The sequence below is a fragment of the Tyto alba genome, unplaced genomic scaffold (assembly GCF_018691265.1).
Source record: "Tyto alba isolate M040663 unplaced genomic scaffold, T.alba_DEE_v4.0 Super-Scaffold_2, whole genome shotgun sequence".
NCBI lineage: Eukaryota > Metazoa > Chordata > Aves > Strigiformes > Tytonidae > Tyto > Tyto alba.
The window spans coordinates 86,221,768-86,237,698 of record NW_024881282.1 but is presented as its reverse complement, the minus strand read 5'-3'; the positions used below and the strand labels follow the sequence as shown (position 1 = coordinate 86,237,698).

The 15,931-nt window shown below is 42.8% G+C and overlaps 1 protein-coding gene across 2 annotated transcripts in view; it reads right to left on the bottom strand.

Moving 5' to 3' along the window:
- SFMBT2 (Scm like with four mbt domains 2) overlaps positions 1–15,931 on the bottom strand; it is a 124,842-nt gene that overhangs the window by 52,381 nt on the left and 56,530 nt on the right. Inside the window, exons 6-7 of one of the 2 annotated variants that reach the window (XM_042793019.1) lie at positions 14,893–15,139; positions 8,783–8,880 (exon numbers count right to left, since the gene is read on the bottom strand). In XM_042793019.1, the coding sequence (XP_042648953.1) occupies positions 8,783–8,880; positions 14,893–15,139 (345 nt within the window). The remainder of the gene's footprint in view (positions 1–8,782; positions 8,881–14,892; positions 15,140–15,931) is intronic. The other variant, XM_042793020.1, reaches the window with a different exon arrangement.

Here is a 15,931-nt window from a genome sequence, read left to right as displayed (position 1 = left end):
TTTAATAAAAGCAGCTACGAGAAGAGGACTGGAGAGGTGAGACTTTCTCCTGGTTCCTGCCAGGCTCCACAGCCAAGCAAAATAAATGCCTGAAATGATTATGGGTGTTCAAAGCCACCTACAATGATGTCACCAGCCATTATTTTCTAGTAACTTCTCCAAGTGAGTTTCAGTTTTCTTTGAAATGGAGATGAATAGACAGAATATTTTTGACCAGTTGGAGCATTTTATAGTCTCGTGCATGGTGCACCTTTATTTCTACCAGCATTCAATGCTTCCCAGGAGCAGCCCCACTGACCACACCAATTTACACCAGCAGACTCCCTGTCCTGGGGTTCACAAGCCCCGCGTGGGTGATGGAAATACCCCCTGACTGCTGGAGAGAAATCAGGTAAACTGGATCAACAATCAACAGGGATGCAGAAGAGTCCCTTATCCTTATGGCAAAGTGAAAAATCATGCCACAGAAAGTACAATGAATTAATGTTGTACGAGCACCACAGTCACGCATTCAAAGGGTCATGATCTCTAACATGATAGATTACAGCCTGCAACGGTGCTCATGGGTAATGAACAGAAAATTGCATAACCCTCCACCGAACGCCTGTCACTTACAGCCCAAACCCATTGGCAAAAGCCGGGGCTGTCACAGCTCTCACTACAAACCCCAAGAAGGAATTAAGCTCAGCCCCACACTCACAGTTTTAGACCAGTATACGTTTGCAAATTTGCCAGCGTGCACAGGCTGCGACCCTCCAGGCCACCTGAAAGACAGCCCCACTTTGATACACATCTGAATCATTATCTACCTTTGTATGCATGTGTTTCTACAACCCTTCTGCAAAAATACCGATGGGCTTTGCAACACCTTGCTGCAACCAATATCACCTGCAGGGCCGAAAGCTGCAACGTCTGAAGGTCAAATAAGAAGTCAGCAACTGTGCTGGGAGGGTCCTAATTCCCAACCCTTTTCTTTAGGTACTGAGACAGTTGCATAATTTTCTCCTCCATAGCTAATGAACCACTAGTAGTCCAGGTTTCAAAAATGTCAGGTGACCTGGGAGCCTAAATGTCATTCCAAAAGAGATCCACAAACAGATTTACAAAAGTATTCAGACTCTTAAGAATGCAGACAGGCTTTAGGAAAGTACCTGTGTGGGTGACATGCTTAAATCCTAATAATAAAGTCACTAAGCACTGGCTTTAGGTCTTGAACTCAAAAAGATGTATTTAAAAATCATCGTAGTCATTTGCCCTTTCTGGTACCTAAATACCTAGCTAAATCTGGCTTCTGAGTATTTCTACTCATCAAAGGTCATTTAAGTGTAAATAAAGTCAAATTTGTCCATGTCACAAGAGTGGAGCTCAGGTAATTTTACAGTGCACTGGGTAATGCAGATAGAGCAGGGGGACTTGGCTAAGCTGTTCCTGCCCATGACATTCAGGGAAGCCGTACTATGGACTGGTTGCTCTTAATGTGTCCAGAAACCCAAGGAAGGGCATCGCCTTCAGATTGTGAAATGCTTATTTTTAGCCCATTCTGACCAAGCTACGACACTGGAGTCACCTCCTTTTAAACTCAGAAGTTTACACAGTGTATAGTTAAGAGGAAGAGGCTCTAATTTGGACTCTAATTTTCAAACACCCTAACCATCAAGGCTATTTTGGTCCAGGACAGTCAGATCCATACCATTTATAAGTCTGCAACTTTGTACAAAATTCAGAACTAAGTCTGAATGCTGAAAAGTTGAGAGGCTGATTAGAAACACTGAGCATTTGCTAAATGATTGACCTGAGCCTCCTTTAATCCTCAAAAACTGTAACAGTGTGAACTGCTATTGCCTTCAGTCAGACCTCTCCTGGCTTACCCTACTAAAAGAAAAGAAGTGGGCCCCATCTAGTATGATTGGAAACATACTATTTGATTCAGTTTTTGTTTTCAAAGAAATCGCTTCCCCCAGTGTTTTCTCTAATTCTCCAAGAAACTGGCTGCTTCTAATAGCCTGATTTTAATCACAAAGCTCATGTGTGGTAACCAGCCACAAACACAGTAATAGCAGTGGTTAAACTGCCTCTATAGGAATCTGGCATTTGTTTTTTAATTGAGACAAAAAAAAAAAAAAAAAGAAAAAGAAACCCTCCCAAATGCAATCCTCTGCATTATTTGCAGATGAATCAGTCTTGTTTGTGATTCATCAACTTCCTTTTCTAAACACAGAGCAATTTTCCCTGAAGACACACTCTCTGAAGGGAGACAGAAATCCCCCCAGTAAGACACAACATGAGCAAATTGTCCCTTGGTTTGACAAGTGGAGTCACGGGAAGACCAAAATGTAGAGATGTGAGGTGGAATGAAGAGGAAAGGGTGCCGGGAAGGAGGCTTTAGAGATACCATGACCCTGAAGTAATGAGCACGAGAGCCAGCTATGAGCTGCACCTAGTGAAGAGCCCCTTAAAAACTGCAGATGCCTCTGCCTAGGATCAAATTTAGCCCTACAGATTTTAAACTCCTCTTGTTGAATAAAAAATAGTTACCATAGAAACAGCAACATTGCAGAGTAGCCGGTCTAAATCCAAATACACCTTCTCCGTATGGCTCGGCCCGCCGCAGATGGCATTAGGGCAGAGCTCCCCTCCTACGCGGCGCCTGCTTTGATTTGCCTGAGTGGTGGAAACACGGGCAGCAGAGGTAAAAGAAATAGATATGCATCCACTTGGAGGTGGGGGGGTGGTTTTGTTTGTGTTTTTTGTTTTTTGGGGTTTTTTGTTTTGTTTTGTTTTGTTGTTTTGTTTTTTTAAATGTCTTACTGCATTCAGGACTGCCACACCACTCCACAGGCCTAATGAATCCTGGCTGTGTCACACACACAGGTCCCATTTCACAGGTGGGAAAGTCAAGTGAAGAGGAAAAAACAGGTGGTAACACCTAGTTGAGTGCTCAAAGCGAAATCATTAGTGTCTCTTTTCACATCCCTAAGTAAGTACGTTGGCCATGAAGCAGGACTGAGTCCTCATAGGCACTTGTTTGGACAGAGTCTGCCCTCAGTAATGTCATGGAAGCAATTATTACTGATAAATCAATGGAAGTTCCCTAGAGGAGAGAGGATCAGAATAATTTCAATGCACACTGTGCGCTGCAACCACCCTGAAAAACAGCTATGGACCAGAGCTGGCTTTTGATTTCTCTGAGAAAAATCATCCATCTTTAGATGGGTGTCTTTATTTATCTTTATACAGTTATCTTTAAATGGATGACTTTTAGTTATCACCCATCCCCTACATGGGAGCAGACTCTGGTTGTAGGTGAACACGAGCTCCTCTGTGGAAAACATTGCCATGCCCAAGGATGCGGGAGGCAAGAGCTCAGGACGTCATGCACATACTCCCCTACAACAAACCTGGATGTAGTAAGTAAACTGGATCAGGCCATTCTTCTAATCTGTCATCATCCTGAAAGAATAGAGAAAGAAAACCACACACGCTAAACGTAAAGCCAGAGGGATGAGGAAGGCTGAGGGGGTCAGTTCCCACTCATCCGTCTGCTTTGCTTGAACTGTCTCTGGCATTCCCCTTCCAACCCTGACTTTCATACGGTACTGTCAAACAGACCCTTGGGACATCTCAGACGGGGCTTGGCTTCATTCACCTCCTTGGATTGCTCTCCCCACTCACTTCCTCACAAAGCCCACAGTCAGGAGGGGGCTGCAGAGAAGTCAGAACTTTTCCCTGGTCCACAGAGGTACCACCAGACTCCATCTCGCCTGAGTGGCACCTTTGACATCACAGACACCCTTGCTCCCAAGAGCCATGAAGGCAGCTACATTCGTAAGGACCTTTGCTGTATATTCCTAATGGCAGTTATTAGGTCTTGCGAAGATAAATGGCTTTAACGAGCTGAGACAGGAGTGGGTCAAAAGGAAGCTGAACAGAGGGATCAGGACACTGTGCACGTCTTGAGCCAGGCAAACAGCACTGAGGGAAAAGGGCTGGCAAGTGCTACGGACAGAGAAGAACAGATGGAGTATAAATTATCTGGCAGCCTGCAAACAACATGGAGACTCACGGGTTATTAAGGCACAGCGTGTGCAGCAAAGGCCAGCCAAGCCACCAGTGCATGAAGGGGTTGGGGATTGCTTATGTTGGGATTTGGCTTCCAAGTGAAACCAAAAGCACATTCGTTTTAAGCTACTGCATCAGCACGTGCCCATCTATTAGCGGGGCTGAAGACAGAAAAATTCTGCTGGACTTCAAGTCTATTCATATAGCCAGGTCCAGATTGTCTCTGAGCAGAAAGTAACCCTTGTGTTTCTCTATCTCACACTTAAAATCTTCCAGAATACCAAATAAAGAAAGAAAACACCCTAACACACCCAAAGGGTTTATTAACTTTGGAGAGATGTTGTCCTCCTTTTTTTTTAAAAAAAAAAAAAAAAAAAATCAGTCTTGGACAAATAACCCATTTTACTCTTATAATTAAAACGTGCAATTCATCTGATGAAAAAATAGATTTTAGAGGGGGTGGAAGGAGTCCTGTTTAATATTTGTCTTCATATTTTTGAGTCTAGAACTACAATCACCACTCCATCCTTAATTTCAGGTGGCAGCTCTTGCCTGGGTGATGGGTGGTCTCTCCATCACTTTCCTTAGGAGAGATTTGTCCCAACTGATTCCTTCTATGTCACTGGTCTTACCAGTAATTAATACTATTACTGATTACAGGAAACATCCAAAATCTCCAGTTAGAAATAGGGTCACAGTGGGCTGGGTATAGTGTAGAGCTTTTTTTGCCAGAGAGAGAACACGTTTGAGCTGGAAAAAAAAACGACAGCTTTAGGTTTATAAACCAGGAATTTCCACCTGTCTTAGACAACACCTCTCTCTCCCCGCCTTCGCATCGGTGCTCTTCAAGCAGTTTACCAGTTGGGGTTAGGGATGTGGCTGGTGACAGCTCCATCCAAGCTAGGCATCAGGACCCACTTTATAGCAACCGCAGGGAACTGGGAAAAGGATGCCTATATGCAACATCTGTGAAAGATGATGAGGACCCCAAATCCTGGGTAGGATTTAGTTGCCCAAAGACGTGTCTGGGATGAGCTGAAAGACACCTGAGGTGCCATGACATCTGCACGGGACCCACACATATGGCACAGGAGACCAGGGGATGCAGAATGGGATGTCAGATAAGATTCCCAGGACGCTATCTGCCTCGCTTTAGGAAACTAAATCCCATGATCTGTGTCCAGCATTCACCTTACCCAAGCTTTAATTCTGAAAAAGGCATTGATTCATAAATATTAGGGCTGCACTTGGAGTTTGGCTTCCTGAGGCAAGGTGTTCTCTTCGAGAGCACCCGCAATGCCATCACCGAAGCAAACTGCTGAAATTGTCACATCTAACATGAAATCAGGCCCCGGTAACAGTTTGACCACTCTTATTCATATGCAAAGCCCTGGCTACTTTCCCAGATGTCCTCTGAAGCCTAAGCCATCATTTATGACTGGTACCTAACCAAGCATGGGGAATCCCTGCAGCACCCTGAAATCAAAGCAGAAACAGCAAAGGACACACCTCCTTGGGTTGTGGCCTTTTGGAAGGATTTGTGCTCCTAAACCATAGAAACACCGTTGAAAATCCTGTCTGTATTTAGTTTTCCTTAGGAATCAACATGTTTTCTGAAAAGAACAGAACGACAAAATAGCGAGTGTGTTGCAAAACGCTTTTGTGAAGGAAAAAACTTATTCTAGGATGTGCAGTTTGCACAACACTATGCCTAGTAGCTATATAATCGCAGCATTTTCTGGCAGTTGAACATCACGTTCCTTCTCAAAGGATACTAAAGCATTTTACAAACGCTTTCAGCATATGGCCAAGTGTAAAATAGCACCAGAAAAAAAGACGATCCTGTTTGCAGCCTTCCCCCTGATTTCTGCAACCAGCTCATGTGGTCTGGTGGCTGGTACCCTCTCCCTGGATGCCAGGACAGGATCAGGCCTGTGCTTTGGCAAAAGATTTTTGGATCTGCTGATGAAGACCACTGCACACAAGTTCAGCTCTACCACACTTCTGAGAGTTGGTAATTCAGGCTCAAATCCATGGCTTATAAGGGCTCAGGCAGAACCCTATTACACCAAAATCAAAGAGCATCATCACCAACAGCAAGAATGGGCTGACAGACCCACAAGAGGAGCTTACAAATGATTATCTATCTGCTTTCCCAGCACCACCACCTGGGAACAGCCTGATGGCACACTGGTGACACTGCCCACAGTTGTGCACAGCTCAAAGGACAACTTTCATTTAAGTTCTAATCCAGCCAAATGTGCCCATGCTTACCCTAGGGACTGCTCATGTCTGTAGAGCAAGCACGCACTTATGCTCTCCTCAGTGATGGATTTCTGTAGGGAAATGTGGAAAATGCAGAATATAATTGCTCAGTGTGCAGTTTACCATGTCCGCCAAAGTAAACATTTCCAGTTTTCCAGAAGATCTTTAACAGTTGCCAGCTGTCAAATCCTGTGTTTTATATCTCATCTAGCACATGACAGTTACAGTAGCACAAAGCCCCAGGCACCACGTAGAGACACTACTTCTGTGCTGGGTTTGCAAAAAAAAGTTAAAAAAAAAAATTAAAAAAAAAAAAATTTAAAAAGACACCTCTGGATTTAACACTTTTTCCTGGGATCTGGGATTCTCCCTGAAGGTCCCACACACAAATACTGGCTTGTCTTGTAAGATCAGACAAGTGTACTCTTAATACAGTCTCCTAAAGGCTTTCCTTAACTCATGTTTAAGTCATTACTAGAGGAAGACATGTTCACAGGCACGGACAAGCTCTTATATTTTTCTCCTTAATTAAGAAGCAGAAGATGGGGTTGATTCACCCTAAACGGCCAAATAAAGCGATGCCCACACACAAATAACTTATTCAGCCTCCTGCCTTCCCAGTACCAGAGGCTTAAAAAGCACCTGATATGGAATTCAGCTCACCTTGTGTTCAGCTTTCACGTTACAAATAAAGAAGCCCTATTGACCTAATCTTGCCTTTTTGTCACATTTGGCCCCCATAGTAACCCTCACCCTCCTCTTGGGCCATTCAAGCATTCCAATGTTTTGCACTGTCTTCTAAGAGGAACATCTTTACAAGCTCCAACCGCATGGCATGGCAACTGTGATTTGCTGAATTTAAATTTATGACCCTCATGCAATAATTAAAATAAGTGGGTATAAGTCTGGCATGCTGAGAAGAGGCAGCAAAACAGCTGTTAGTTATAAACTTTTTTTTAAAAAAATTATGTTTTATGAGCCTCATCAGAAACGTTCTTCACTCTTTCATATAGACAGGAATAAAATCTACACATTAAGCATTCCCTATTGTGATTTAATCCCTGCCCCACACAATGCATTTTTGATCTTGAAACTGCAAACTTTAACAGAGTTGGCGGATTGAAGCATTGTATGAAATAAATGGCACAGAATCAAAACTCTCCGCACACCACTCCCATCACAACACAGGGCTTCTCAAACCGACGTTCGTGCCGAAGCCAATGCACAAATCTTCCCACTTCTCCCAGCCTCGCAGAGATTTCACATTGACAGCAAATGAGCCACTGCCTGGGCCATTAGCAAAGCCTTTCCAAATTAATGTTGCTAATTCAAGTGCATCCCAGCTGGGCAAGGAGCCTGGATTCCTCACAGGAAGCTGCTGGCACATCCCTGCAGAAAGGGTGAAGGTAGCACCCAGGTTTCGTGGCATGCCAGCCAAGATTGGACACGATGGTTGCCTTCTTCCAATTATAGAATCATTGAGGTTGGAAAAGATCTTTTAAGACCATCGAGTCCAACCGCAAGCCTAACACTGCCAGGCCCACCACTAAACCGTGTCCCTGAAGTGCCACATCCACACACGAACTGCACTAATTGCACGGGTGGTTTGGGGTGTCCCAGCGTGATGTTGCTCAAGGGCAGGGAAGGAACCCAGAGGGTCCCCAGGCTGGATGAGCCAGGAACGGTGGTGGGGGAGGGCACCGTGGTCCACCAGGTCTCCAAGCAGGTGCCACCGGAGACAGTGGGGCACTGCTGTGCTTCAACACACCTCTGAGCATCCTCTCGCATCCACAGCCACGCCGCCCATCACACCGCAGCGAGGATGTAAGTTAGAAACCAGACGGGCACAGCTAGAAATCAGGATTATCTGGAGCCGTCATGATTAATAGCAGTGCAGATTTGGATGGGAAATTAAAGCTGGTGCCTCAGGGCTGAAGCACATCTCTAACTATTAAAAAACAGAATGAGAATAAAAAAAAAAAAAAGAAAAAAAAAAAAGAAAAATATGTGGGATCGAAATTATCACCCATTTCCACTACAGGTTCCTTAAGGAGGCTTCTCTGCCTTGTGGCTTGTGATCAGATGAAAATTTTAGTGCATGTCTCATAGAAATCTGTCCAGATTATGTCAACTTTCATATCTGAAGCCTTATGATTTCATGGTTGTATACGATGCCTTTGTACAGGTCTAACAGTAAGGCACATTAAAAATAATGTTGGAGAAATCAGTGCTGATCATTCCCAGCCCCTAGAAAACACTGACTGCAAGAAATCAGTTCTCAGATTGGAAAGTCCACACATAAAATTGCATTTCATACAAACACCTCACTTGTGACCTTTCATGGTGATGTATTAGAGCAACGGCCTTTCCTGCAAAAGTTTAACATAAGCTGCTAAACACTGCATGATATTTATTCATCACAGGTTCTGTAAGTGAAGGAAAAATGTTTATCTTTTACCTTAAACACTTCCATTGGAAGAGGAAAATTTGCTGCATCATTAAGGGATTTTTCCAGAGCGCATTTCCACTCAGATATAGTCTTCAGAGAATATATATCTAAAGCAATGACAACAACAGAAAAAAAGGAAAAAAAAAACAAAAAAACAACAAAACCAAGAGGTGACTGTTTGGGGATCAAACATTTTTGAAAGACTTAAGTTCCTATATCATAAAAATAGATCGTACAAGTGAAATAAATAGTGTACATGTTCCAAGCTGTACAGCATGGATAAATTCAACACAAAAGCAACTAGCAGGGGCACATTTGAGAAAGATTGTGTTTTATATCCTGGAGTAAAACCCAGAAAAATGCATGTCCTTCATTTTCTGCTGAAGAAATGAGAACTGTACTATCTCATTACTGGAAAATAACAAAAACTCTGATTTTCAATTCTCAAAATACCTGATGCTTTCCAGTCTGAGAAGCCTCAGGTCTTCAGCTAAGATCAGTTATATTTGAACAAAACCAGAAATATCTTTACCAAGCCTTCTGTTCATTGGAAGTTCTTTTTTTTTTTTTTTTTTTTTTTTTTTTTTTTTACTGTAGGGTTGGGGTTTTTTTACAATGCGTGGGAGTAGGTGTGGGAAGAAACATTTCAGCTAGATCTCTACCCAGATCCACTTGTTGGTACCACTCTCAAACCAAAGTATCACACCAATTCAAAGACTTATGAATTTTCATTATTATACTTTTAGGCAACATCTTTGTGCAGATTCACATTGCTTTCAGTGAGTTTCTTTAAAGACATTTAAAATCATTAAATCATTATATTAACAAGCCCTTTACGGCTCAGTGCAGTGAAATGCCTATGAATCAAAGGAAACAATACTATGATGAAGAACATTATATTGGATTTACTTCTGCCCTAGAAAACATATTGTTATCCTGCACATAACAAGTTATTGCAGAACATTAATATCAAGGACTTAAAGAGACAAGATAGGTAGGCAGATTGCAACAATTATTAAAATGGAAATTAACATTTACTCAATAATAAATTTGAACCTTGAGACGGAGTGAATAGTGTGAAGCTTTTCTTTTGTCAGTTTGGCTTCATGCGCTTACATCACAGTTCAATTTGGCCCAATTTGCATTTAAATTCTGTACATCTAATAACCATATATATTTACTAGCTAGCTAAGATTTACTGCTGTATCTTACAATTCTGAAGGAGGAAATAAAAAATATGTATAAAAGAAGAAATTGGCAAGCACTGTTTTCACCTAGCACTGACGGTACAAGAGAATTTTATGCTCTGATCTCAACAGATTTAAGACCTTATCAAAATAGGATTTGCAGAATCACTCACTGGAAGTGGATGTATTTATACTTCCACTATATCAAACCTCGCTACTTCAGAACAGACATCAAGGATATGCATATGAATTCAAACACACTTAAAGGGAAATGTTAACCTTTCAGGGCGCTATTTTTAATTCCTCAACTGTCTGGTTATTAATGGGAATATACATTTCAAGTCTTTGTTTACAGCATGTGTAGCAGTCACAAGTGTTCAGAAGTGCACTCTTTACCTAATTGTTCATTATTTTATAGCCTTGCTGCTCCAGTCCTCCCTTACTTCCAGGAGCCCTGAACTGCAGGGCTTCCAGGGCTTGAACTGCAGGGAGGGAAACACCTCACCTTGTTGCTTTCTTTTTGGTTTAAATGATGCCAAACAGGGAAATACTGAATACAACATGATTTTGCCCCAAGCTGCAGCCAGCCTGTCATTTCAACCAACAAAAAGTCTGAGCTTTGGAAAATCTTGCTGGATGCTCCCCTGTTCCTTGGAGAGAGCAAGCTGAAAACAGACCCTCATTTTCTACTGTGATGGCAGTGAAGCATAGGAAAGAAGAAAGTGCTATTTTGGGTGACTTTGCCCAAAATCAGTGAAAACAAGCAGCAAGTTCTTTGGGCAGTGTCAATAAACTTCAAGAGATAAAGGCAACTCCAATGGTTTCAATAACCAGCAAGCAGTATCATATGCACATTTAATTAGTGGCAGCTCGCTTATGCTGGCAAGTATATGGACACTAAATCGCACGGTTAAAAGAGCATAAAGCATTTTGTTTAAGTGACAGGGTTGCAGGTAATTGAACAGTGTACTGTGTCAATTTGTATTTAGGTTAACAAGGAGTGAGCAATTAAAATGAGTGCCAATTTATCTTTAAACAGAAAGTAATATAAAACAAGATGATCTCTTCCTGCATAAACAGTCAAAGCAAGACCATCAGTGGCTCTGTGTCAAGCAGCCTGTACCAATTTGCACTAGCAAGGAGGTTTAGTTTGGATTCAGATATACATCTGACGGAAAAAAAAATAAGCTATGACCCTTTTGCCTTAGTCAGAAGGGCTCACAAGACATATGAAGTCCCTGAAAGTTGCCATTTGAAGAAGGCAGCCAGGATGTTATTTCCTAGAGGACCCTCTTGCACATTTTTGTACATTAAGTGGGTGCTAGGATGCAGATGGCTTCAGAACAGAGACTTCTCCATCCAAAATACTGTCGACATTTGGACCCATGGGATCTCCTTTGCATGAGATGCTCTGTATCTTGAAAGACTGACCTCAAACTGCTGTGCAGGGTGAAACCCAACCTGGCAGGTCCCAGAGGTGGATCAACACAGAAAAAAATAACAGCTCAGACACAATGGGAAATAAAGCTGAAGGTGCATATGCAGCATCCAAGCCGAGGGTAGGCAAAGCACTGTCACAACCTGCAGAGCTGATGCATCCTCATTTGATTGCAACTGAACACACAACCTGATATGGGAGGAGCAGTGTGTCCTCAGTATCCCTTGGGAGGAGATTCACAGCAGCTTTAAAATACAGTCTAAAGCTGTTTCTGTTATCAGTTACGGAGTCACCCTAACTGGCTTCAGACATTAAAAAGTTAAGACAACCAGGTCTGTGTTCGTTGCTTTCAACCTCCCTGAGTGGAAAAAACAGCCTTATGAAGATGTCATTTCATCTGACCTATGTCAGACGTGCCTTAGACATCTTTCTCCATCGATCAACCAATCATAAAGAGAAAGCAACAGCTCATGCTGAACCGTCTTTGTGATGCCTGCACTATGGCAAGTTAATCTAATTCCTGATGCGTAAAAAAACAACATACTGCCCACAGACTCTCCCTCTTTCCTAAGGTACACACTAGGTCTTTCACACACAGGTCTTTCTAGTCCAAATTCTATTTACTGTAGAAGTCATTAAGAAGGAAGTAAGGTGGAGGATACAGTCCACTATGTCAGAAGTGGAACAACGAGCATTCCTTCCTCCAGAAACTCATCAGATTACCATTTCTGACTGGCTACTCCCTGGAGTGCAGAGCCCTGGTAAACCAGAAGCAGGGATCAGAAAGATCCTTGGGGGCAGTGTTCAGGAGAAGACTGGTGAGAAAAAGGAAGGATTCAGACCCATCAGGTCTTTTTTCATCAAATTCCTATGAGACCAAACTTTAGGAGATGTAATGACTACATATTTAAGTCAATGGAAGTCAGGAAGAAGATCTGGGTATTGAATTCATAAATAACAACTTTCATTAAAAGTGAATGACCAGAGAAATGCCAAGTAGAGGAAACATATCAGATGAAGACAGATGAGAAAAAGAGGAAAAAATAAAAGCAGTTAAATGAAGGAGAGGGGAGAAGAAACAGCAAGGAAGGAGTCCACAAACAAGTTTAGAGGCAAGACAACTGAAAAAAATGAAAAGAAAGGTGGCGGGGTGGGGAATCCATAGAGAAGGAAGCACAACTGGATAAAAGGAGGAAAGTGTAGAAAGAGAACAGAATTAAAAAAAAAAAAAAAAAAAAAAAAAAAGAAGCACAAATCTCATTTGGGTCATTTCTGTATTGATTGACCAAACCTATACAGGCCAAGAGAGTTCAAAGATGGTCAATAAAAAAGTGTTCCTCTGTAACACAAATACTCTGTAAAATAACAGAGTGAGGGATATTCATGCTCTCCAGCATGCGCATCTAATTTAGAAGTGATGAGGTACATTGATTCTTACTTATCAGTGAAGAAAAACACACTCTTCCAAAAAGCATTTGAAACCCCAAGTTAGATCCAAGGCCCAGACAGACTTGTGAACATGACAACTGTATGTATCGGGGTAACCCCTCTGATTCAGGTGCAACAGACAGAAGGCATATCAGAAATACCTCTCCAAAGGAGAGCTACCTTTCTGCTATCGTTTAACACTTATGGAAGAAGTTCACCCACAGCACAAGGAAAATGAGGAATGGATCTGGACAAGTTGTTCACCTATACATGAAAATGTGGAAAAGATCTGCTGGGTCAAAACCTGTGCATTAAACAAGAAAGCACTTGATCTTTCAAGGGGAATGGTAGTCCTGGGGCATCCAGCTTGGAGGTGCAAACAGCTACCAAACAGGGGCCATGCTCCACAGGACTGAGCAAACAGCTTTGTGGCCCCAAGTATAACCTACAATTGTACAAAAAATACAGACACAGCACACTTTCTGCCCCAAGGAAGACCATGCATGCAACAGTCTAAGCTGTCGTATTAAACCAGATCCCTAACTCCAGGAGAAGTCAACCAACTTGACTCAACCAACTCAGCCAACTCAAGTCAGACCAACACAGAGCCAAAACCCTGAGTAGAGAGAAACCAAATTGCTCAGAAACTTTCACAAAGTTCTGACCAATATTATTGGGTGGTGGAAAAAATTCACCCTTTCAGTCACCTCCCACTGCAATGGGATATAGCCTGGATGGAAGCATATCTCCAAAGCCAGCCCCAGAAGCTTCCAGTGAATGCCTCTGCAAGCATTTCTCCAGAAGGCTTCAAGCAGCCCTGAGCCCCTACTGTGTTCTGTGACCCCCAGTCTGTCTCCTGCTTGCTAAACCTTAGAAATGCTTAGCCTTCTTCTACACTCAGCCTTGCAATCAGTCTTTCCCTGCCATTTTGATCCTGCTCCTTTTGCCAAACCCAGTCCCACTGTTTGGAGTCTAATTCCAGCTGACCCCGAAATTCTGCTCTTGTCCAGCCTCCTCGCCCATCCTACTTGTGCCTGACACTTCTACGCAGCTCCTGTCCCTTGCACTTCTCTTCCTACCCCTGGATTTGTGGTTTCCAGCTTCTGACCCCAGACTTGCTTAACTGCAGTCCCTATCTCTCTCCACCGGAGCTGGTCTGAACACGAAATGCTAGTGAGCTGCTTCTCCAAGTTGCAATCTCCTGATGTTGAACCTGGTCTGACATACTTGCAAAGACTTCACTCCCTTGGAGAAAAAGCGGGACAAAATCTGTGGTCTTTTAAATATGAAAAACCCCATACACCCTTACTCAAAAGAGTGTTTTCTTAGCTTCTAACAACAGACACCCCATAACCCCTCAATGGGCAGGCTGACATGGACAGGCAGACAAACCCAGCACCCTCACTGCACTTTCTGACTGGTTACACACAAGGCAGTTCTCACTTGGCAGATGTACAGCAACGTTACAGCAGGATATGAAAGACCTGTGTTAGAGGGATCGTGAGGGTCCCAAAACACTTACTCCAGCCCCAGGAAATCTCATGGAGGTCTACAGCTACTTAAGAGAAATGTGCATGGCCATGGAAAAACAAATGGGCAAGAGGTCTTTGGTTGAGGGGAAAGCAGACAGAGCCTAGTATATGCTGAGACATGTCACCTAGGACTTGATTTGGACAGCAGAAGACTGGTTCCCAGTGAGGCCTCCATCACAGTGTCTGGAGTATGTCCAGGAAGACCTGGCCACTAAAACGCCACTGAAAAGGGCTGGGCAAGCAGGCACATCCTTTGACTATCCCCACCAGCAATGCTCCTTGGTGGAAAATGAAACAAAATTGCTTTATTGGACACTACCTCCTTCCAGGAGTGAGAATTTATTAAATAAATTTAATACAGTTTACCTGACCCACTTTGAACACAAGTTAGACAGCTCTTGCACGCCATCTGTGTTTTAGCTAGAAACTACTGTCAAAGCAATGTGAATGCTGGAGAAGAAATGGGTTGCATGAATATCTCAAAACACCAGTAAATGTCCCAAATAGAGATAATACTTTCGTGAGGCTCTTTACCTGCAGGTGGGTCCATTCTGTATTTATTCTCTTGACACCAACCGACTGGTCGAAGTCTGCAATCCAAGTAAAACAACCACTGGTCATAGGATTCAGTCTCCTCCAATCCCACATAGCGAAGGCGTAATCTTCCTCCAACATTTTCAACCACACTAACTATCCAGTACTGAAAGGGATTCTGGGAATCCTGCAGCTCTATTAAGGAATCAACTGTAATGAGGTCTACAGGGTTTTTTCCTCGCAGAGGCTGTTTGAACAGAAGCAAAACTCCTTATTTTAAACTTTATTTGAAGACTTCTCAAGGAAACAGATGACAGCAGAAGATTATTTTTGTTTTTCACACCATCATCCAAGCGATCAGCAAACAGTCTGTTCTTCTTCTATTTTACTCAATGTCTTCCAAGTGCAAATTCAGAAGTAAAACAGAAAACAACAGTTGTGCTAATTTCTCAACCGACATCATCAACAACAACAAAAAAGAATAATAAAAGGTGGAACAGCTCCTAAAGCACATCCACTTAGGATGATCCTGAAGAACTCAAAGCCCAGTTATACTGGAGGATTTCAAACCAAATTCTCATTAATTGAAGTTGGTAAGAACCATTCACAGGAATGGACACTGGTATTTACCTAAAAGGTGACTGACTACTTTGGGCATGACTCTGAAATTGCCCTCTGTGCACTGACCTTTCCCGTCAAGGGCTTTATCTAATTCCTACTGGCATGTAGAGCAAATTACTCCCCACAGCCACGGATGCAAGCATCTGTGGTGGTTTCTCCAAAGCCCAAAGCAAATGGCAGGTTCCCACCAGCTTAAGTAGTCTTGGGAACAAAGCCCAAGGCACCCAGGATTTGTTGGGCCATGCCACCATGCCCAAGAAATCCCAATGTCTGAGGTTATTTGCTCACACATAGTATTTTCTGTGATCCCAGTTTTGCAAGCATTTACACATGTGCTTAACTTTACACCTGCAAAGCTGCCAACCGCAGGCATTAAAAAAACATGAGATGCTTTGCAGAACGATACCTTTGGGGCTCA